Source organism: Pelophylax lessonae (assembly GCF_965119305.1).
Source record: "Pelophylax lessonae genome assembly, chromosome: 4".
In the NCBI taxonomy this organism is placed as follows: Eukaryota; Metazoa; Chordata; class Amphibia; order Anura; family Ranidae; genus Pelophylax; species Pelophylax lessonae.
The window spans coordinates 201,353,272-201,378,041 of record NC_138771.1 but is presented as its reverse complement, the minus strand read 5'-3'; the positions used below and the strand labels follow the sequence as shown (position 1 = coordinate 201,378,041).

At 39.4% G+C, this 24,770-nt stretch overlaps 1 protein-coding gene across 2 annotated transcripts in view; it reads right to left on the bottom strand.

The window, feature by feature from the left end:
* The window catches only part of CPNE8 (copine 8), a 386,684-nt gene that overhangs the window by 248,017 nt on the left and 113,897 nt on the right, over positions 1–24,770 (bottom strand). For both annotated transcript variants that reach the window (XM_082257084.1, XM_082257085.1), the window contains exon 2: positions 4,585–4,625. In XM_082257084.1, coding sequence (XP_082113210.1) covers positions 4,585–4,625 — 41 coding nt within the window. The remainder of the gene's footprint in view (positions 1–4,584; positions 4,626–24,770) is intronic.

Sequence of the window (24,770 nt, the reverse complement as noted above, 5' to 3'; positions counted from 1 at the left end):
GGTGCACAGAAATTAAACTTTTGGAGCCGAAACCGAAAATGTAGGATGCACAATATATATATTTTTTTTATAAATAATTGTATTGTATTCGACTTTTTAATTAATATCATGAATTTAAATACATATTAATTTATTGTCGGCAAGTACAAGCACCTTTTGAAGTGGTGTTAAAAACCCTGCTTGCTGCATTTTTGGTGTATATTTAGCAAACCGCGCCAAAAACACACCTCCTCTTTTAATTACTTTAAGACCGGAAGGTTTTGCCCTCTTCCTAACCAGGCCCTATTTTGCGATTCAGCACTGCGTTACTTTAACAGACAATTGCGTGGTCATGCGGCGCTGTACCCAAATATAATTGATGTCCTTTTTGCCCACAAATAGAGCTTTCTTTTGGTGGTATTTGATCACCTGTGCAATTTTTATTTTTTGCGCTATAAACAAAAAAAGAGCGACAATTTTGAAAAAAAAAAAAAAAAAAAAACAATATTTTTCACATTCTGCTTTATGACATTCTCAAAAAAAAAATTTAAAAATCTAAATTTTTCAACATTTTAGGCCAATTTGTTTTCTGCTACATAATTTTGGTAAAAACAACCGCAATAAGCGTATTTTGATTGATTTGCGCAAAAGTTATTGCGTCTACTAACTTCGGGAAAGATTTATGTCATTTTTATTGTTTTTTTTTTTTTTTTACTAGTGATCCTATATAGAAGGATCACATGGGCTCTATGATCATTTAAGGGAGAAGAAGGGTCAGCTGTGTTTACAACAGCTGCCGGTCCTTCTCTCTCAGCGGGGACGATCGCGGGTGTCAGGCGGCAATTGGAGCCACCTGCCCGCTGCATCGGCTTCCCCGCTGATGAGCGGGGGCAGGAGTGCGCCGCCGGCGGCTCGCGCTCGCCCCCTAGCCTCCCGAGAGCGAGCGCCGTACATGTACGCCGATTTGTCTGAGAGCGGCTGCCTGCCGCAGTACATCGGCAGCGGGCGGTCGTAAACTGGTTAAATGTAATGAAAATGCAGAAAGAACGCGTCAAAAATGCACCCATATTGTGTTTTTGATGCATTTTTTGAGTCACATGACCTATGAAAAACACACCATGAGCAAGGTAAAATCACGGTAAAATTGCTGTAAAATCACAGCAAAATCACGGTAAAATCGCAGAAAATTTGCTGTAAAATTGCAGGCATATTTTTGGCGGCTGAAATTTCATTGCATCACTAATCAGTACCAAAAAATACAGAGAAGAAACAAATATGGAAATGAAATGTTAAAAAAAAAAAGAATTCTACTTGATTAAGTAGGAAAGGTGTCAAAGGTGCAAAGAGTTTGGACAAAGTGGAGCTCAGTGTGATAGACTTAGGGGTGGTTAGAATGTACCTTTTTTGCAGCTCCATAAGGACACCCTCAGACAGGACCCTGGCTGCATGGCAAGCCAGAAGGTAGAGCGAATATTGTGCAAGCTCCAGTCTGGACACCCAATAGCTAATGGGGTCCACATCAGCTATGAGTGCTGCCTGAAGCAAGGCCCAGGCACTATAGTTATAAAAGAAAAAAATAACTCTGCTAGGGATAGGAATTCGAGGCATGTTGGTCATCAGATTGGATCCTGCCACCATCTGCAACATTTTGGGCTCACTTTGGGATTGTGTCATCGGATTGATCAATATACTCTTGTATCAAAAATCTAATAGGGTGATCACCCAAAAGTGGTGCTCCATTTTGATGACCCAAACGGTGAGCTACTAGTGCAGGCATTCCAACATATAAGACCTAATCTGCCACAGCAGCAGAGAACCCAAAATCCCCCAATCTCACCCCAAGCACACACAATTCCATGGGTTTGGGAGAACTGTCCCCCAAAAGCCTGCCCCATTTCCTCCCCTTCACCACCAGGACCCAAAACCTCCCCCTCATTGTAGATCTCCTCTTCCTCAGACAGTTTTCCAGGTGAAGGTCAGCAAGCAACTTAAAACCATTGCCACACACAACTAAGCTTGGCTGAAAATGGTGTGGGGTCAGCCACCCCTTGGCCTGGGACTGAGAAGCAGCCAGCAGCTCTGGCCCAGAGTGGCTCCTATGCACCAGGCATATGAGCTTCAGCACAGAATGGCAGTGTTTAGCCTGGAATAATGCAAATGCTCTGTGGAGGTTGGGGACTCATGGTTTTAAGGAGTCAGACGATGAAGGCCAGTAAGGAAGAGTTGGTGCAAGTGACTGCTTGGTCACCATCTGAAATGACACATGGTGGTATTAACCAGCTCCAGTTTAATGCCCCATTCTGCACCCTTCCCATTCACCAGAAGACTGTCTCAGTGCACCATGAAAGATATGAAATGATATAAAGTGTCCCTGCCCACACTTACTGAACCACACATCCATGTTCATGTGTACCCTGCCACTGACAGCATGGTTCATCAACACAGAAATACATTTTACATGCTCATGAAATACAGGAGTTACATACTGTGTAAAATATTGGTAGTTGATCACCTGCCACTGGTGTAACACAGGCCATAAATTCAGGAATTGAGTCAGATTTAACAAGCTAAAATGGGAGCAGGTGCAAAATTATCTGCAAAATTCGGGGTAAAATAATGGTGGATGATTACCTGCGACCGAGGTGTAGCACAGGCCATGACACCAAAAAAGGGGTAAATTTAACTAACTAGACTGGAAGCAGATGCAAAATTAGCAGTTTTATTAAGCTGGCATTAGGACACTGGGTATGAGGTTGATCTTGGGATATTTTATCACTTGCCTTGGAAACGTTGATGTTAGAGACAGTAGAGTGGGTGTAGAAGAATTCTGCAGAAGTTTAAGCCTTCGATTGACCCTCCTTAGCATAGCCCCATCCATGACCCTATTCCACCTGATGTGGCCTATCCTAACCATCTGGCACGCTTTTTGAAACTTCCCTCCCTGTTACTAGAAACCACAGATGTTGCGGTGGATGCAGCAGGAATACAATGTGGAGTGGAGGTAGATGCAGAAAATGAGAACAAAGAGAGGTGTGAGCCTTTTGCTTTCAACCCGTCTCATGGAAGTGCTGCTCCCACTAAGCTCTGCAATGCCAAGCCACATGTTTTTCCTTGTGCATATGGTACTCAAACGGCTGGTATTTTTACTACAGCTGATACACTGCAGACTGCAATGGTACTGTCAACAGTAGATACATTTAAAAAGTTCCACATTGCAGAGTTCTTTCTATTTATTGCCTATTCAAGTGATTAGGTGTTGTCCTCATGCTAGGCAATTTCTCCCAAACACCTACCTGAAGAATATATTTTGATTTTTTTAGGGAATTTTTCCAGGGAAAGTGGGATTTAAAGTGTTTTTGTGAACTCTGTATTAACGATCTAATAAACATTTAATATAATGCAGTGTGGTACTATAAAAAGATAGGCTTTCAATCTATACTACTAAATGGTTGTACTACTCGCCAATTTTTAAAAAGCTGAGGAATTTAACTTTATTTTTTCAAGAGTAAACTTTCCTATTACTTTTAGATCGATTATGGCTGCTACTTCCACCGGTCACTTCAGCCCTTTTATTACTTGATTTAAAAAAATCAGGTGTTACAGCCAGACTACCTAAAATCTATTTCACATTGGAATTAAAGAGAATGGTATGCTAAGGTTGTGTTTAGGCCAAGCTAAATATAAAAGGTAAAAAAATTTAAGTACAATAATAATTACTATGTAATACCCCAATATGGTGTTGGTGATACTATATGTAAAAATCACTCTGTTGCATAACACCACATACAGCTTAAAGGCATCACCCAAGCATATCGTTTAGATCAGGCATGTCCAACCTGTGGCCCGGGGGCCGCATGCGGCCCAGAACTGCAGGCAATGCGGCCCACTGCCCCCTGAAATTTATTTTTTATTTTTTGCTGGGGAGGAAGGAAGTCGGGTCGGGGGAACGGCCACAGCGGCTTCCAACTAACTGTAGGCAGAGGCTGCCTTGGAAGGGATCATCCTCTAGTTGTGTTAAATTAGTGCTGGGGGGGGGGGCGTCAGCGCGGGAAGGGTGCGGCGACGTTTTATTACTATAGTATAGTATATATTCTATATGCGGCCCGAGAAAATTTCTCTACACTCAATGTGGCCCAGAGAAGCCAAAAGGTTGGACACCCATGGTTTAGATCATTTTTTTTATTTCAAGAAACCCCCTGCAAATAAAAATAAGGCTAACAGAAACCACAAAGTAAACAGTAATCTTGAAGTTACCTCTAAAGTAGTGAAGTAAAACTTAAAAAAATAAAAATAAATAAATCACATACATCAGTCTTGTAATAAACACCTAATAATTTTGTGTACCACAACAGCATAATTTTAACATTAAAATTACCGTGAAAATTTGGCAAATAATCTTGAGGCTAGCACCAATTGTTTAAATATATATGCGTTCAAGGGCTACCAAAATGTAAAGAGCAAAAATTGTGTATTCCTACCATCCTATTAAAATGTACTGCATCCAGATTCTCCTGCTATTAGCAATATTAATGTAAATTTAAAAACATGTAATGCATCAAAGACCTAAGAATATATGGTTGTTTTTGATAAAACAAGCTTACTTACATGGATCAGATTTGGAAAATGTGTCTCTGTCCAAAAGGTTCCTGTATGAAAAAATAAAAGATTTATTTCTATTAATCAGAGTTTATTAGGGAACTGTACAGTATTGCAAGAATTACATACATATAAGGTCACTTACTTCACTAGAGTATAATGTATGCAGTATTTTATTTACCTTTTTTTTTTTACTTTTACAAATAAAACTATTTTTTTTTTTCAGTTTGCCGATTGTTTAAGATTTTACTCTTCCCAAGTCTGATTAAAGCTAGTAGCATTCCACCCTATGATGCAGACCACAACCATCAGTCTCAACAGAAAATGAAAAATAAAATTGGTAATACAACAGGTCCTCATTCATGATTTTATACTGCAATAGGTAATCCAGCCCCAAAACAACTTCTTCCTCTACCCTTTTCAACATATAGTTTCTGGGATTTTTTTTTTTTTTTTTGCACCAATCATGTCTATTTGGTATGTAAAATATTATTTAGTAAAATTGAATGGCTTTTTGCTCCTTAAAGTACACTCTTCATGAGAAAATGATGTAGGTTATCACTGTCCACCACTATTTTTTTAAAGGGTTAACTGCCTGGTTGTCCTGCCTATATATGATATATATATATATATATACACACCTGAAAAATTACGTGCTTGAACTACCGTGAAATGGTGGAATGTGAAGCATGCTCTCCCTTACTGGAGCCTTCACGAATGACGAAAATCTAGTCAGTCTGTCTGAAGGAAGATGTAGCTGAGAGGTAGAAACGAACCACTGTAACCACATCCAAGCAATAAAGGGGTTTCTCTTTAGGATGAACCAGTGCAGGACAGAAAGATGGAAGAATAATGTCCTGGTTAAGGAGGAAGGCAAAGACCACCTTAGAAATTAAGAAGGCTTATAAAGGATAACAAAGGGCTTTTTTATACAAATCAAAGCTGCGAACTTAGAAATTAGCCTTGCCTCATGTCAACGTACCTAAACAAAATTTTTATCATTTTTTTGAGACAGATAAAGCTCTCTTTTGGTGGTATTTAATCACCACTGTTTTATTTTTTTTGCTAAACGAACGAAAAAAGAGTGAAACTTTTGTGAAGTTTCTAAGTTTTGGGTATAACATTTTGCAAATAAGTAATTTTTCTCCTTCACTGAAGTGCGCTGATGAAGCTGCAACTGAAGGGCACTGATAGGCTGCACTGATGAAGTTGCGCTGATATGCGGCACTAATGGGCACCGATAGGCGGCAATGATGGGCACTGACAGGCAGGACTGATGGGCACTGACTGGTAGCACTGTTGGGGCTGAACTGTTAATTAAGACACTGATGATCAGTGCCTTGATTATCAGTGTAGATGTCCCCTGTGTGGATTGCTCCTTACCAGTTCTCCTCACACGCTGTCAGCATGAGGAGAGGACTGACGATAACCGGCAAATCCTGTTTACGTTGTAATCAGCTGTGATTGGACACATCTGATCACATGGTAAAGAGCTGCTGTGATTGGCTCTGTACCTCGATCTGTGATCAGCTGTTTCTGCTACCCCCCGGAAATGTGCGACCACGCTGTAGCCGTCATTCGGCTATAGCTAAGACAGAAAGAGGTTAAAAACGTTATAGGTTTTCTATTTTCAAATGTGAATAAAATATGTGTTTATGAGATTTGCAAGTCATTGCATTCTGTTTTTATGTAGATTTTACACAGCATTCCCAACTTTTTTAAATTAGGGTTGTAAGCACCGGAGAATGCAACAAGCAGAACCAATGAACATGTCCTATTTCAGACAATCTTTGCAATTACAGTTGGTATACTCTATAGGGTGACTTTAGGGAACAGGAGCACAATAGAGGCTGCATCTTGGCCCTGGACTTGTAAAGCGCTCTACCACCCGTACACTAGGTGTCTCTTGAGCACCCCAAGCAGAGCCCAGCTCCCAAGGGTACAATTCAGCTCCACAATCTTCATTCCAGCAGGGTCAGGGTATGGCCTCCAAGGTGGTGCCAAGGATAAGCCAATCTGCATAGCTGGATATAGAATCCCTGCTCAGCATGAATAAGAATCTTGATTGAAGAAAAAAATGTCTTAATATAGATAAGAACAGCAAAAAAATGTTGGTATACTTTGCTCCAAGAGAAAAGACATTCATCTTCCTCTGGCAGATGACTGAGGCATCATGGAGTTGTTGGGGTTTTACTTGGCTGGCTTTTTCTTTGCAAATATCCAGCAGTATATTGTTCCTGATTCTACTGATACCGTGTACTTGGTGAATGAATAAGAAAATTAAAGCAGTATTATAGTGGTAGTAAAGGCTGAAGGTTTTTTTTACCCTAATGCATTCTTTGCATTAAGGTAAAACAAATTCTATTGTTAGCCACCTTCCGGACCTTCTGCTTCAGACTACGCGGATTTCTGGCTCCCTGATCACTGGTTTGTCTGGTTACCCGTTTTGGCTTCCGAACCCTGGCTTATGTTTTGACTATGTTTCTGATCTGTACTATTTTTACTATTACATTAAAGATGTGATTGTTACTGCATTTTCTCAGTCTGATTCATGGTTTCTGACACAAGGGTACTTAAAATGGTCATCTTTTATTCATTCATGTAAAACCTTTATCCCAAATAGAACAAAACACTTTGCTGCAACTACTTATAAAGTGTTAGGTGGAGTACAGGTTCTAATTGTTAGTCAAGTCCATCCTAATCTGCTAGTCTAACACTACCCTCCCCCTAGATTGACTGTTCTGCCTCTCCAACCTAATCAGCAGAAGAAGAACTGGCAGACAGTGATTGTAGTACCTTGTGATTTGGTGTGGCACATTTTTAAACGTAGTGCATGCACTACTTTCTCTGCATTCTGGTGTGATTTCAGCCCGTTCAGAGGAATGGGCTGCAAAATCGAACAGCACAGGAATGTGCAGGATTAGCACAGGAACGCGGACCATGTTCCTCTGCGATTCAGGTGTGAACCAGCCCTTAATATTGATATTATTGAAGAGTTGCAGCTGGGTGGGAATAATATAGTTGAAGAGCATGGAAACTTTTATTTATACATCTATACCATCAGAGCTAGCATCCTGTCATCCTTCCTCAGCCCCTTTGGATCTTCTGCCCAAGAGAGAAAACCTTACATTTTCCTCATCAAACCCGCTAACACTTTAAAACATTTCTAGCTATGGGATTCAGAATACCATGTAGCACTACTTGTGCTAATGGATGTCATACTTCTTAAACATTTTTCTTTAAAATTTTATACACTGTCAGCAGCTCACCTCCCCTTCTGCTTCCTCAGAGCATTTAAAGGATGAATAAAAATGCCAAAAGCTGATCTTCAGTTAAAAATGCTGTTTATGCTGACATGCAAAGGAATGCTGGCACAAATATGCATATCTGGCAAGTCAGATATTATCTGCATACTTGTTATGGGTAAATTACTCAAAGCATAGAAGACAGAAGGCAGCATGACAGATAGGTAACTAGCAGTTGCAGGATTACAAGTCAGCAATGGCATACATCACATTAACTTGCTTGAGTTGTCAAATGCATATGTATATTTCGGAAGTGAAGCTCTATAGTGTTCAATGGACCATACTGACAAAGCCACCGAGTTCCATTCTGCTTGATTCAGTGACAGCCTGAAGCAGGCAAGGCACAGATGGAATTTTGGCAGGATATCAGACATGCTCTAAACATCCATTCTCTTGAATCTTTAAAGGGAATATATTAATATATACACACATATACATATAAACACACACATATACATGTATGTGCTTGAGCTTAATGAAACTTAACCCTGATTTTAGCTATTTCAGCTCCGGGAGGTTTTAACCCCTTAATGACCAGGCCATTTTTTGCGATTCGGCACTGTTGCTTTAACTAACAATTGAGCGATTGTTCAATGCTGTACCCCAAAAACAATTGATGTCATTTTTTTCCTACAAATAGAGCTTTCTTTTGGTGGTATTTGATCATCTCTGCGGTTTTTAGAATTTGTCCTATAAACAAAAAAAGAGCAACAATTTTGAAAATCAAATTTTTTGATCAGTTTAGGTCAATTTGTATTCTGCTACATATTTTTGGTAAGAAAAATCGCAAAAAGCATATTTTAATTGGTTTGCGCAAAAGTTATAGTGTTTACAAACTACGGGATAGATTTTTGGACTTCTTATTTATTTATTTTTTTATCAGTAATGGCAGCGATCAGTGATTGTTAGCAGGACTGTGACATTGCGGCGGACAGATCGGACACCTAACTGACATTTTTGACACTTTTTTGGGGACCAGTGACATTAATACAGTAATCAGTGCTAAATAATATGCACTGTTACTGTATAAATTACACTGGCAGGGAAGGGGTCAACACTGGGGGTGATCAAGGGGTTAAGTGTATGCCTAATAGTGCTTACTGACTGTGGGGGGGGGGTGGGTTGGACAGAGGCAGGGAGAGATCGGTGATTCAGCTTAGCTTAGCTGAATCACACAATCTTTCCCTGCCTCTATGACAGAAAAGTTAACATAAGCAGGGGGCCCTTGTGTTATTCTAGCCGAAGATCGTGGGAGGCCGGCGGCGATCGAGCCTGCTCCTCCCGCAGTCTGGCTCCCGCTGTGTCTAATCGTAGATCAATGTATTATGCGTAGCTGAGTAGCTCTGCCGCAGTAAATCTGCATGGGGCGGTCGGCAAGTGCATAAACACTGATTGCTCTTTACAGTTGCTCCTTCTCACAATTCAAGCCTGAATCATCCTATTCAATAAAAACAAAGCACTTCCTGTGTGGCTCTTATCCCAACAGTTGTTAAGTAGGAAATATAGTACAGAGCCCCTAAAAGCTCCCTCTTGTTATTTATTTACAAATATCTTTATATAATAACAAAAATATAAAATATAGCGCCGGTTCACACTACCGCGACGCTACTTTAGGTGGCGACCTCCGAGGTCGCGGTGCGAGCAGCGCGCCGCGACCTCGGAGCGGCCGCCACAGACTTCATAACATTGAAGTCTATGGCGGTCGCCTCCTGGTCGCCCCAAAGAAGCTCCGGGCCCTTTTTCTAGGTCGGAGCGACTTATGTCGCTCCTATTAGAAAGGGTCCGTAGCTTCCCTATGGGAGGCAACCTGCGGCGACCTGTGAGGCGACCAGGTCGCCTCACAGGTCGCCCTAGTGTGAACCGGCACATAATGTAAAATATAAAAACATGCTTGTAAAAATTTCTAAATGTTAACACTAGCGCATAAAATACTAGTTCAAAATATGAATTAACTTAACCTCTTATTACCATCCATATTTATTTATACATTTATGTGTACAGCCATCATCCCTTCTTCACCCACAGCTCCCAGCACAGTGACCACGCTGTCACCAGTAACTCCCAGTCACTGTTCACAATTGGGAGTTAGTGGAGTATGTTCCTGATCACAAGAGCACTGTAAAAGCCAATCACAATGATCACATGGTTGGAAGCCCATGTAATGCCTCCGCTATTAGAAACTTTTAAAAAGGTATACATGTGGTAAAACAAACTTTTCAATACTCTTTAAAAATAAACTTCACTTTTGCTAAGAAGCAAAACAAACCCTGCAGGAGAACTACATATCAAGGATCCTAGTAAACTTTTTGAGGTTTCATACAATTGTCTATACTGAAGAAACTGCTGCATGCTCTTTGATGTTCTTTCTCAATCTCAATGCAAAATATAAAATTAGTCTTTATTAATCAACTCAACTAAGTTGGTCTCAAGTGCTGCTTCTGAGCAGTGACATGAGATCAACAAGAAGAACCAAAGAAAGCTGTAGAAGACCACAGAGATTGACACTCCCAGAAGTGTCGGTTTACCAGCAGACTTTGGAGAACCATTTCTACAGATCAAAGTGGAATTCAGTGGTGCGGACGGCAGGAAAGGTCTCTTCTTTACAGGTATGGGCTTAGTTGAAGATATTTTATTATGTGATAGGATTGCTTTAACCAATTTGCCGCTGCTCACTAGAGCTCTACTGCGGCAAAGTGGTTCGTTATCGTCTGGCGACGTAGACCTACGTCGCCAGACACTCCCCCCTCTCGGCGCCGCGCGCGCCGCCGGAGGCTCGCTCCCGCTGTATTCAGTCACAGCGGGAGTCGGGCCAGGGGAGGAGCAGCGGCGATCACCGCTGCTCTTCCCCGATCGTCGGGGAATCGAGTCTGGAGATCCGCCCGCTTGTGTAAACACAAGCAGGCGGATCTCCTAAGTGACAGGCAGGGTCAGATTGCAGGGTTCAGCATAGCTGAACCTGCGATCTGTCCCTGTGTCACATAGTCACCTCCCCCCACACACGTCAGTAAGCACCAGGCATACATTAACCCCTCCCTCTCCAATAAAATTAACCCCTTCCCTGCCAGTGTCATTTTTACAGTAACAGTGCATATTTATAGCACTGATTACTGTAGTAATGTCAATGGTAAACCCAAAAGTGTCAAAAATGTCAGTCAAGGGTCCAAACTGTCAGCCGCAATGTCGCAGTCCCGCAAAAAAAAAAAAAAAATCGCAGATCGCCGCTATTACTCGTTAAAAAAAAAAAACACCAAAAACGACAGAAATCTTTCTCTTAGTAAATGCAATAACTTTTGCGCAAACCAATAAATCAAAATACGCTTATTGCGATTTTTTTGCCAAAAATATGTAGCAGAAAACAAATTGGCCTAAAATGATAAAAAATTTTGAGTTTTCCATTTTTTTGGGGGGGAATTTCATTGTTATTTTTTCAAAATTGTCGCTATTTTTTTGTTTATAGCGCAAAAAGTAAAAATCGCACAGGTGATCAAATACCACCAAAAAAAAGCTCTGTTTGTGGGGAAAAAAAAGGACGTAAATTTCGTTTGGATACGGCATTGCATGACCGCGCAATTGTCAGTTAAAATATCACAGTGCCGAATCGCAAAAAGTGGCCCAGACGTAAGACAGCAAAATCCTCCGGTGGTAAAGTGGTTAACTGCTTGTCGACTGTATACAGTACATACATGATGACAAGGTGGCTCGCCTGTGCAGGATCACGTACCTAGTATGTGATCCGCGCACCAAGGTAATGAAGAGCGGCCCTGCCACCCTGGCTGTGTTGCAATTGGCTGCAGCATGAACCAATCAGCAGGTGCCAGGCAGCTGATTGGTCATTGGCACCCAACAATCGGCTCCGGACACTACTTAAAGGGCCCTGTGTAGGTAAACAAACACAGGGCTCTATTCTGACAGCAGCAATGTGCTGCTTTTTTCTTCCTGTAAAGCAGGTAAAGCCCACCACCTTGCTACCTCATATATAAATATGGATGGTAATAAGAGGTTAAGATAATTCATATTTTGAACTAGTATTTTATGCGCTAGTGTTTACATTTAGAAATTTTTACAAGCATATTTTTATATTTTACATGATATTTTATATTTTTATTATATAAAGACATTTGTAAATCAATAACAAGAGGGAGCTTTTATGGGCTCAGTACTATATTTCCTACTTAACAACTGTTGGGATTTGAGCCACAGAGGAAGTGCTTTGTTTTTTTTGCTTTTTTCTTCCTGTAAAGCAGGAAGTAAAAAACAGCACATTACTTAGTAAAAATAGCACACACAGTACACAGTAACACTTGTTGGCCACACATTTAACCCCTTGATCGTCCTTGATGTTAACCCCTTGATCGTCCTTGATGTTAACCCCATCCCTGCCAGTGTCATTAGTACAGTGACATTGCATATTTTTAGCCCTGATCACTGTATTGGTGTCAATTGTTCCCAAAAAAAGTAGGAAAAGTGTCAGTTAGGTGTCTGATTTGTCCGCCGCAATATTGCAGTCCCGCTATAAGTCGCTGATCGCTGCCATTACTAGTAAAAAAAAATGTACATTTCATAAATATACCCCATAGTTTTTGGATGCTATAACTTTTACGCAAACCAATTAATATATGCTTATTGGGATTTTCTTTTACCAAAAATGTGTAGCAGAATACATTTTGGCATTTTTTTTTATTGGATGGGTTTTATTCGCAGAAAGTGAAAAATATTGTTTTTTTAGTTTTTTTCCAAATTGTCTTTTTTTTGTTTACAGCGCAAAAAATAAAAGCCGCAGAGGTGATCTATTACTACCTACAGAAAGCTCTATTTGTGGGGGGAAAATACATACATTTTATTTGGGTACAGTGTCACACAACCATTCAATTGTCAGTTAAAGTAACGTAGTGCCATATTGCAAAAAATGACTTGGTCATTTAGGGGGGGTAAAACCTTCCGGAGGTCAAGTGCTTAAAGTCCATCTCAAGGCAACACTATCTCTCTTTCCATCCATTCCACCCCTCCTCAGCCATTTAGCGCTTGTGGAAATACCTTCTAAAGCAGTTTTGATAATCACCTGAATACTCCACCATCTATGTCCCTCACCTCCATCACTTCCATAAGTCATGACTGATCGATCCAGCCCTGATGCTGATAGATTCCACATCATGAGGGTCCCCACCATTGGGCAGTCATTAGGCAGTGTCCATGCCTCCCCAATAAAAATGAGAGAAGACTTGGGACATGGAACGTTTGTTCATTTGATGAAAAATGACCATTCCCTCTTAGCCCATCGTGCCCTTCTCATCAAAACATTACATGTTCGAGTAGGCCTTAGATGCAAATGACAGGAATGCTACCACAGCGTGTTCCAGAGCTTGCAGTGTTTATAGCCAGCAGATTTGCCTTTGTATTCTTTATTCAGATGATACTTTAGTAGCTCCCACTACTGTCAATCACAGCCAGTGAGCCAATGAGGAGAGAGTGGGGGCAGGATCAAGCCACACTCCGTGTGTGATTGGACATACAGAGCAGCTGCTCGGTACCAAGCTGCTTGCTATGGGGAAACGTGGAGGGAGGGGGGCCAGGAGTGATGACAGGGGACCAATAGTGATGGTGGGGGACCAATAGTGATGGCGGTGGACCCGAGAAGAGAAGGATCTAGGCTGCTCTGTGCAAAACAGCTGCATTGAGGAGGTAAGTATGATAAGTTTGTTATTTTAAAAATAATTGCCTTTTGATATAACTTTAATTTGGTCAACATGTGGCAAATGAAAGACACCGAATTGCTGGGCAAACAGTTTGCAATGGGAGAACCCCGATAAACATTCAGAATGAGTACAAATAGGAAAATAGTGTAAAGCTAGTGCAGCACACCAATGCAGTTATTCATGAACTTTTATTACAAACTAGTTCAGTGCAGAAATAGCATGTGAACAGATAAACTTTCTAAAAGGATCTATTTATCAATTCACCTCCAGGGAGCAGGTTTTTGAATTATCCACTCTATGAAATAGGTCACACTGCATTTGTGAACTGCAGGCAGATCATATTTAACTGATCTTTCCATCTTTAGCAATGTACCAACAAAACCAATTATTGTTCAGAAATAAACAGTTGGTAAGTAGTGGAAATGTCACAGTTCACAATGTTTTTCCCATGCAATACCAGTTTTCTCTTCCAATTATGTGCACCCCACACAAAGTAGGATTGGTATGTTTTAAAATACGTTGTGTTCATCACCACTGTCACTTTGCTATATTAATTTAGATCATGAGCACAGGCAACTAAATTACCCATTTACATCAAAGCTGCTGTGAGGGGCCACCTAATGAAATTAACAAAAAAGCTTGATCCACAATCCGACGACGTATACATTTGTGGTCATATTTGATTTACATCACCAATAAACATTCAATATGCATTCACTATACAAATACACAACAAAGCCTTGATGACATGGTTTTTCTCAGAGATCATCGTTTGCTGAAATATTATATATACTGATCATTATCTTTAAAAGCACACAAACTTCAGAATGTGGCAAGTTTAAAGATCGTGGGCTAAACTGATGAAATCTCAACATAGATAACTTTTGTGCATAGCATATAGACAGCTTTACATGACTTTGAAAAAAAAAAAAAAAAATCGCTTGAATCACTATTTTTTTTGGCCTTCTACATCAGCCTACTGTGTGTACATGGCTTGTCTCTTTTGTCAGATGATACTTTATATGAATTGTGAAGATGTTGCTTATTTCAGTTACTGCTGTCAGCTTTTCCTGATCGCTAATGATGTGGAGCTACTAAATTACTAGTGTGTGAAAGACACATGGAGACTCATAGAACTTTCCTTTGTGCTTTCATAAAGCTTGCTGCTTTATCCAGAACATCTATTTATGTCCACAATTAGTTCTATTGTTTCTTAAAATCAAAGAACAGATGCAAGGAATAAACACTGGTTCAGATCAGAAATTGTTTTCATTTCTGAAGTCATAGACAAGAAAAGTCACAGAAAATTACAGAGACTAATAATCACTGTAAAGCAGCACTTTTTATACAATGCTTTATCTTTATCACAGACACAAAAAACATGAAAGGCAAATGCAAATTACAAATGTCTTTCACTTACAAAAGATATTGGCACTTAAGCTGCAGAAATTACAAATATGATATGGTAGCGTGAAGCTATGCAAGAACGCCAAATCCCCTTTAATAATTATGTTGCACGCATCTGGAGCTTTAGGTGGATTTATTCTGGTCATTAGAGTGGTAGCAACATCACAACCGTTTTTAGAGGAAAAAAAAACAAATTAAAAACAAATAATAATTTACTGACCTTTTTAAATTATACAATACTGCAACTCCACCCCCAACCTATCCCTCTTTTTCTTGTAATGCAAGACTCTACAGGCCATCAGCCTGCTCTTTCATACAAATGGCAAATTAACCACCCTCCTATGTTGGGGGGATGTGGCCTGGCATGCTTGTGCCGTCCCCTCCTCCTCCTTTACTGGCCACCCAGATTGCATGCTCAGATAAGGGTCTGTTATGGATTTTGAGGGGGGGGGTCTCATGCTTTTTTTTTGGGGAGGTTCCCTTCTAAAATCCAAACCACTCGAAGCATCCGTATAAAATTTGAAAAGGGGGGGGGTAGTGGGGGTGGTGCTATGCATTTCATTTCATTCTGGAGGCTTGTTCAGAGGAACACCCATTAATTCAGCCACTTGCACAAGATTCTCTATAGGTGTATAGTACTGCACACAAGTTTTGGGCAGGTGTAAAGAAATTCTGCGTAGTAAGAATGTTTTCAAAAATATATATTTGAATAGTTTTATTTTATCAAGTGAGCGAACAGAAGAAAAATCTAAATTAAATCAATATTTGGTTTGACTAACCTTGGGCTTCAAACCAGCATCAATTCTTACACTTGCACACTTTGTACACTTGCACAAAGTCAGGGATTTTGTAGGATTGGAGTCAGGTGTATGATTAACCAATTATTCAAAGCAGGTGCTAATGATCATCAATTTCATATGTAGGTTGAAACAGCCATTATTTGAAACAGTGTGGCTAAATGTTGAACGCCTGTGAAATTATATAAGCTCAACGCAAGGTAGCTGTGCTCTCTCAACGCATACACATTGACTAAATGAATAAAATGGAATAGAAGCACACCATAATCCTACATAAAGTACATATACCCAAAGTGAAACAAGGAATAAAAATGTTGCTACTGAATTATCACTGATCCAAAGTAATTGCCTAAAGTAATCAAACATGATACAGCAATAAAAAAAAAAAAAAATAATGAATGAGACATTATGCAAGCAAAAAGTTAATCATATACAGAATGATTAACAAAGTGTAAGTTAATTTTATACAGATAAACAAAGTGCCAATGCTTAATTTAAAGCTAACGAGAGAATTCATAGGTAGAAGCTCATAACGAAAATTCAGTGCTCTAACAAAAGAGTCCACAGTGATATACAAAAAAGTTATAAGATCTTCTGTAACAGAAGTGCCAGTGCTCAAAGTACTGTAATTATCCTAGTTCGGAGCCAATCCACATCAATACACTCTGTGTGAGATGTGCTCCTACCCCAATGGGTGCAAACTCACCAGATGTAGTTGATCTCTTTTAGCCTATGCCAAAAAAGATCAAAACAGGCTTTACACAGCTCCACTAAGCATGGCTAGGAGTCCTTCACTTTATCCTGTTCCCTTTAACACAGACCAGATGCAGGCTTCGCATACATAGAGGGGCAAAAGCAAAGAGGGATTTAATCGTGCAAAACGTCTTTAGTAAAAACATTTTTTAAATTATGTTTAAAAACTCTCACATTTTTTGGTGCCACCCCGACACCTAGAAATCATCTGCCAGCAATTGAAAAGTGCAAACCGTTACTCGGATGCGGGAACCGGTATTAATGCTCACACTGTCTCGGAGACCAGAGAGGACTGCTAGCCTTTACTCGTACAGGTTTCAAAGTAAATGAATTGCTGCCAAAAAAAGCCATAACTCCAACATGGAAACAAGGCTAAGCGGCTCAACTATGCACAAAAACATAGGAATTAGGGTGCAGAAAATTGGCAGCAGGTGCTCTAGACTGAGGAGTCAAAATTTGTGGCAGGAGACCGTTTACCGAAGAGTGTCTGAGGGCAACAGTGAAGCAATGTGGAGGTTCCTTGCAAGTTTGGGACTGCATTTCTGCATATGGAGTTCAAGATTTGGCCAGGATCAATGGTGTCCTCAATGCTGAGAAATACAGGCAGATACTTTTCCATCATGCCATACCTTTAGGGAGGTGTGCAAATGCCCCAAAATTATTCCGCAGCAGGACAATGACCTCAAACATACAGCCAATGTCATTAAGAACTCTCTTCAGCATAACAAAGAACAAAAAAAAGTTGTTCACTTTTTTTTTCCCCCAAAATTCCAGCTCCACTAAATACAAATATAACAGTAATGTACTTTTTTTGCAAAAAAAAAAAAAAGTAGCTTTCCATTAATTCTACACCGGCTTACCTCACTTTCTTCGTAGCTGTTTAAACACACTGCTCAATTCCTTCTGGAAGTTATTAGAAAGCCATTTTATTTTTGCAAAAAAAGTATATTAATGCTATATTGGTACATATGGGAGCTGGAATTTAGATAAAAAAAGGTGAACAAAGGTGAACTTATTCTTTAGGGTATTTTTCATTCCAGATCAAATATTAGGAGTTTCTACATTCGCCTGACTAAAGGCAACAAGGAAACTGTTACACACATTACAAACATTAAGGGAATTATTTGCTATGCTTGCACAAATATTGAAACATTCGCAAAGCACAATTTTTCTACATCAGCCCCTATGTGTCTCCTGAAAATAATGTGAAATGTAAATTGTATTATTAATATTGCTTAGGGAGATCCTCATAAGAAAGATATCTCTTCCACACTGCTAGATTTTCAAGCCAGTCTTTTATCTTAGCCCCAACCAACTCTGTTTTGTAATTTCGGCTAAATGTAAACCAAAAGAGAATCATTTCACACTATAATACAATGATAGTTCAGACACACAAGGGTATTAGTTGTTTTTCCCAACACGATCCTGTTTATAATGATTCCTGCTGTTTCAACGTATCCGTTTCCTTGGTCACAAAAGTGTTCATAATATCTTGAGTACGTCTATTTCACCTCTAAATGCCAAACATTCCAGCTATTTTAACACAGGCAAAATCTATTTCTGCCAAACTGCTAAAAATTCTCATATACAAGCAGACCTTATAAAATATATTATAAAATACTCATAACAATGTCTAGACACAGCAGTTCTAAAACATTTACTGCCACCGAACATCTCTTTTGTTTGTAGGGCTGGAGACTGGTTTTATCTTGACTGTTCTTTAAGTCTGCACATTGTAGCACTTGTCTTTGTCTATTCCTGACAATTTAATTTACACCTTTACTTAGTAACTAGTATTTGGGTGACAATCAAAGCACGGATCTGAATACTGAAATAATTCTGAGAAAAAAAAGCCAATATGTTTTCCTAAATTTAACTAAGTTAAAAATAACCTACTACTATTAGGCTGTATCTCTTACATGGTCTGTCACTAGGGGCTCATACCCCCGCATATGTATGACAGCATGTTACATCACCTCTGCATTTTGTGTTCAAAAGACCCAGATCATCATAGTAAAAAACAGGGCAGGGCTCTATGGAAAACAATCAGAAATTCACCTGCCTATACACACGGGATATTTTGTTAGAAAATTTTGCAGTGTAGTTACAAACTTCCACAGGTATGAATCCCTGGCCTTGCTTCCTTTTTCTGCTTCATGTTATACCTCTTTTAAAGAGGAAGTAAACCCTCCTCTGCAACTTTTACCTATAGGTAAGCCTATGATAAGGCTTATCTATAGGTACTGTAAATATCTCCTAAACATGAACCGTTTAGGAGATATTTACTTTGCATGCAGCCAGTAACATCACTGACGCATGTGCTCTGAAGGAACGGCGGCTGGTGCCGTTCCTTCAGAGCCCTGTGCCGTGACCGCCGGCTCCCGCGCGCATGTGCGGGAGTGACGTTACCGTGTCTCCAGCCAATCAGATGGCCGGATGCCGCAAACCCGGAAGAAGGGGCGACAAAACATGTCATCCGTGAGACAGGTGAGCGGTCGGCACTGCAAAGCTTCATTCTAAGGTAAGTATTTCCTAATGAGCTAGTATGCGATGCATACTAGCTCATTATGTGTTTGTCTTTCAGGTGTTCATTTAAAAAAAAAAAATAATTCTGAGGTTTACAACCTCTTCAAACACGCAACGGTTAAAAAAATCATACTTTCAAAGGTTTTTAAAACAATCCTAACCACGTTATGTTACCTATGTGTCTAAATATATTCTACATTTCTCTCCCTTTAGAGACAGGGACTTTTTTGGGTTCCAATGTACTCTGTCTCGCTATCGAGCTGTGTATAATTTAGTACTATTTAAGGTAATTTATTGCCTGTTTATATACCCCAGTAAGCACATCCTCTGGACACTTTTTCTGGGAATTTCTTGTGGTTTTTCTCTCACGGTTTTTTGAACCTTATTGATATCCTCTTGGATGCCTATTTTGGTTCATAACATACACGCCACCCAGCTGTCACTGTCTTATCTCTCCTCCACATCCGTGGGTAAGACGTATTGTGGGGATTCCGGGCTTTCCCTCTCCTTGGTGCACCGTCGGGTGATGTTTTGTGGTGATGGGCTGTGCATTGCATACACAGGAGCCGCATGAGCATGTTTAACCATTATGCTGTATTTTGCCTGTTTGTTTATTTACCATTGTTATTTTTTTACATAGGTCTATTAAGGCTTTTTCTCTATATAGCATATTACAGACCCCTGAAGAAGCAGCCCCAAATAGGCTGCGAAACATGTTGGGTTAATTCTCCGAGGTCCTGCACATCGGATGAGCTATATATTTATCATCGCCTATTGTTTGTACCTCTGTTACTGCATTATATGTACTCTATGACATGTTTTTATACACATACAAATGTCTTCCCCTATCTGGTTTTTAACGATGTATAAATAAAATACTTGATTTTACCACTTTTTCTATGACTGTTTCTACGGTACCATTAAAATCCCACCAGCCCTCATCACTTTTTCTAGGACTTTTGTTCTGATTTTTCTTCCCTTTTTTTCTTATCTTTCCATTCTTGCATCCTTGTCTCCCTCCCTCCTTTTTCCCTCCTTTCTTTATTCCTCCACCATTCTTTCCCTGTCCCCCTCTTCCCCCTTCCCTTCCCTCCCCTCCCATCTCTTTCCTTTTCCTTCTATCCAGTCCCTGTCGTTCCCTCCTTTACACTTTTTCTTCCCTATGCCCACTTATGGTCTTTCATGCATTTTCTGGATGAAGGCTCGGACACCTCGAGCCCCCATCCGTCTGTTTGGTAGTCTTCTTTAATCTACCATAGATTGATTATTCAACTGGGATGTCGGTACCTTGTTACTACTTTTTGTACATCAAACACTTTAATTCTTCTTTGTCTATTCCTGACAATTTAATTTACACCTTTACTTAGTAACTAGTATTTCGGTGACAATCAAAGCACGGATCTGAATACTGAAATAATTCTGAGAAAGAAAAAAAAGACAATATGTTTTCCTAAATTTAACTAAGTTAAAAATAACCTACTACTATTAGGCTGTATCTCTTACATGGTCTGTCACTAGGGGCTCATACCCCCGCATATGTATGACAGCCTGTTACATCACCTCTGCATTTTGTGTTCAAAAGACCCAGATCATCATAGTAAAAAACAGGGCAGGGCTCTATGGAAAACAATCAGAAATTCACCTGTCTATACAAGCGGGATATTTTGTTAGAAAATTTTGCAGTGTAGTTACAAACTTCCACAGGTATGAAGCCCTGGCCTTGCTTCCTTTTTCTGCTTCATGTTATACCTCTTTTAAAGAGGAAGTAAACCCTCCTCTGCAACTTAAACCTATAGGTAAGCCTATGATAAGACTTACCTATAGGTACTGTAAATATCTCCTAAACATGTACCGTTTAGGAGATATTTACATTGCATGCAGCCAGTGACATCACTGGCGCATGCGCTCTGAAGGAATGGCCGCTCGTGCCGTTTCTACAGAGCCCCGTGCCATGACTGTCGGCTCCCATGCGCATTCGGGGAGTGACGTTAACGCGGCTCCAGCCAATCAGATGGCCTGATGCCGCAAAACCCGGAAGAAGGGCGACCAAACAAGTCACCCGTGAGACAGGTGAGCGGTCGGCACTGCAAAGCTTCATTCTAAGGTAAGTATTTCCTAATGAGCTAGTATGCGATGCATACTAGCTCATTAAGTGTTTGTCTTTCAGGTGTTCATTTAAAAAAAAAAAATAATTCTGAGGTTTACAACCTCTTCAAACACGCAACGGTTAAAAAAATCATACTTTCGAAGGTTTTTAAAACAATCCTAACCACGTTATGTGCTAATGATTCAAACTACTACCTTAACAGCTTCTGCATTTTTTGTACACAGTTTTGTTTAGTTAAAAGTGTTACTAAACCCACAACAGTATAACCAGTGTGTATATGCAGTAAAGCATGCTTGTTATAATCACTGTGGAACCTAAGCGGTTAATCCTCGGCATTGTATATAAAGGCTGCGTGATCCTGGCTCTCTGATTCTCCTCTTCATTAACTGACTCCAACCCATCTCCTGATAGAACAGAGCACTAGGACTAGGCTGCACATGCTCAGTTTGGTGCGTATTGCTAGAGAGGTTTGTTTTTTTCTTGGGAGAGTGCATGTGAGCAGCACGGGGCCAATCAGCACTGTCCAGACAGAGGGTCAGGGAGGGGATGAAAACTCCTCCTTCAAGCTTTAAGCAGACACTGATAGAAGTCATGAGACTGCTGATGAAAAAAGGTGTTTAGCAGTATACATTTACTGTACGAAAACGATTGCATTTCCATGTTCTGTGTACTGTGGGAGACTAGATATAGTGAATACAGGCTCCTGGATTTAGTAACACTTTAAGTTGTGCAAGGCTCTTATCAGTTAAAGCAGATACTTTAGATTGATATTAAACCCAAAAATAAAAATCAAATAAATTGAAGCTCAACAATCCTTAAATCTAGGCGCAGCGAAGAGGGGCCCGTGAAGAGGAGGATCCGGGCTGCCCTGTGCAAAACCACCTGCACAGTGCAGGTAAGTATAACATGTTTGATATTAAAAAAAAACAACAAGACTTTACGATCTTTTTAAGTCCACCTAACACAAACCTTTCCTCAGATTGATAATGCTGATGTTCAAAGGTGGCTCCTTTGTTCCTTTAGCGGAGTAGAGGAACCCTAAGACTGGAAGTATGTTACTAGCCAGTTCACCAGATCAAAACAAAGGAAGAAAAAGCCTAGGAAAATACTAAAGTGATGCAGCCACCACATTTAAGAATTGGTAAGCTGCAGCATATTACATTTTTGGTTGCAAGTTTCATACTATTTTAAGCTCTTATCGAGAATATCTAGAATTTTGTGGGTTAAGCTTAAGGTATAATTTAGTTAATAGCAAGATAAGTGTTAGGATTTCATTTTCAAGGTTAGCTTAAAGGATAATTGTTTTTATGAAACATCTAAGCCAAAAGCTGGCCATAAATTATAAATTTTTATTCAATTTCCTTTGGATTTACCCTAAACTATGTAGTGCAAAGGTCTGCCTGATTGCTTACAAATTTAAAGTATTCAGATATGACCCCATATTATATGGTTTGGGTAAATAATCTGGTAAGGAATATTGTACAAGAAAATTGTATAACGTATATAGCCACTCTTATTCCTTCCCTTTTCCCTCTTCATTCACTATATGCTCCATCCAATTTATGCTTAATCAATACAGAATTTAGTTAATCAGGTGATAAAATCCAAAGGCTATTGCCTACCATGGGTTGAATGGGGAATTAATCCTTCAGTTAGCCTATAGACCACACATAGCTGTACATGGAAACATTTTTTTTTACTAAACTGGATACTGGAGATCCTATATCCTTACAAGGTCACCTTCACATCTGAGGTTTATATTATGTGAGATACAATGGATAGGAAGGGGGCAGTAGGGTTTAGATATTCTATAAGTATTGATATCTCTTAAAGGTTAGAACTAGGGTGCTCTTAAGAGTTAAGTGTTGGGGTGAAATGAAGATGAAAAAAGTGAATGGATCATTCAAGTTATTAAATCTGTAAGTTGGAATATAAACTCACGAGACTACACAGGACTGATTTTGTTATCGGGAACAAAAATAAAACCTGTCTAGAAAGCATTATTAGGGGCAGATTAACTGCTTGCTGCCTGCCCGCCCACAATGTACTTTGAACGGGTGGCTACTGTTGCCAAAGTAAAGTACCTGTACATCACTGCCTATTTCTGGGTTTAGGGCACGCACATGTGCGCCCCCGCCCGACTCTTGCTGTGATTGTACACAGTGGGAGATTGTCAGCAAGTCCTAGCCAATGATTCAGGGTCAGAGCTCTGTGCTGGTTAATAACACAGAGCTCTGTACTATTATTATTATAATTAGTATTTTTACCATTATAAGTCGCTGATCAATAGTTTGTAGGGGCTATAATTTCTATGCCAACCAATTAGTATGCACATATTGGGTTTTTTTTTTTAATCAAAAAACATGTAGCAGAATACATTTATGAAAAAAATAGATTTATTTTTTTATTTTTTTCATTGGATGTTTTATAGCAGAAAGTTAAAAATATTGGGTTTTTTCAAAAGTTTTTTTTTTTTTATTATTTATATCGCAAAAAATGAAAAACAAAACTAGTGGTGATCAAATACCACTAAAATAAAGCTCTATTTGTGTGGGAAAAAAGGATATAACATTTCATTTGGGCATAGCATTGCGCAATTACCAGTTAAAGTAGCACAGTGCCGAATAGCAAAAAATGGCCTGGTCACGAAGGGTGTAAAACTGTCTTAATGGATGATAGAATTTGTTTCAACACTTGCAATAATAAAAAAAAGTATATTGTGAAAAATTAGGCAGTGTTGAAACTTAATCTCAGCCATAGTGTAATTTTATTTAAGGCTTACTATACAGATAGGAAGAGAGAAATTTATGTCAGGTTCTTATTGGTGTCTGTGACCCTAAATTCTTAAAATTTACCTTAACCAAAGAACCTTAACCAAAAAGAAGAATCAGCCTTGGGTCAAAAAAGATATCCTAAATTTCATTTGAAACATCCTATGAAGCACCAGTAAATATATTATAAAAAGAAGATTGCAGAAATGTGACTTTGTCTATAGAAAGCAAACAAAAATGCAAACAACTTGGTAAGGGGATAAGATTAGTGAGAGGATGAACCAAGAGGCCAATCTCCATAAACCAGCTGTAAAGATTCATAACTATGATGTGGCAGTTACGCATGGGATAAAAATAACTAAAATAATAGAAGGCTAGTGAGAAAAAAATATATTAATCAATTCTTTACAGCGCTATTGGTCCATGTATACAAATCTAAAAAAATATATATATATATTATATATTAGAGTGCAAAAACAGTGTCTACTTTTCTAAATTCCACAAAAAGTGCAGTAGTACAGATACAGTATCTCCAACAAATTCAGGCTCTTTACCCTTGATACAGTGTCCATATCATGGATCCCATAAAAGTGCTCTCATATTCGATTCTTGAATACATGCAGAAAAATTACACAGTGCTCCAGTGATCCTCCACCATTAACACAGAATAGTCACTAGATTTATATGACTACCCAATACAGGTAATTCAAAAAAACACTTGTTACAGGGGATTAAACACCATCCACTTTCACCTGGACCAACTCCTTTTCTCCCGTCTTGCTGGTGTTTTAATCATGGCAGGACCGCCATAGTGTGAAACCTTGAAAAAATATATT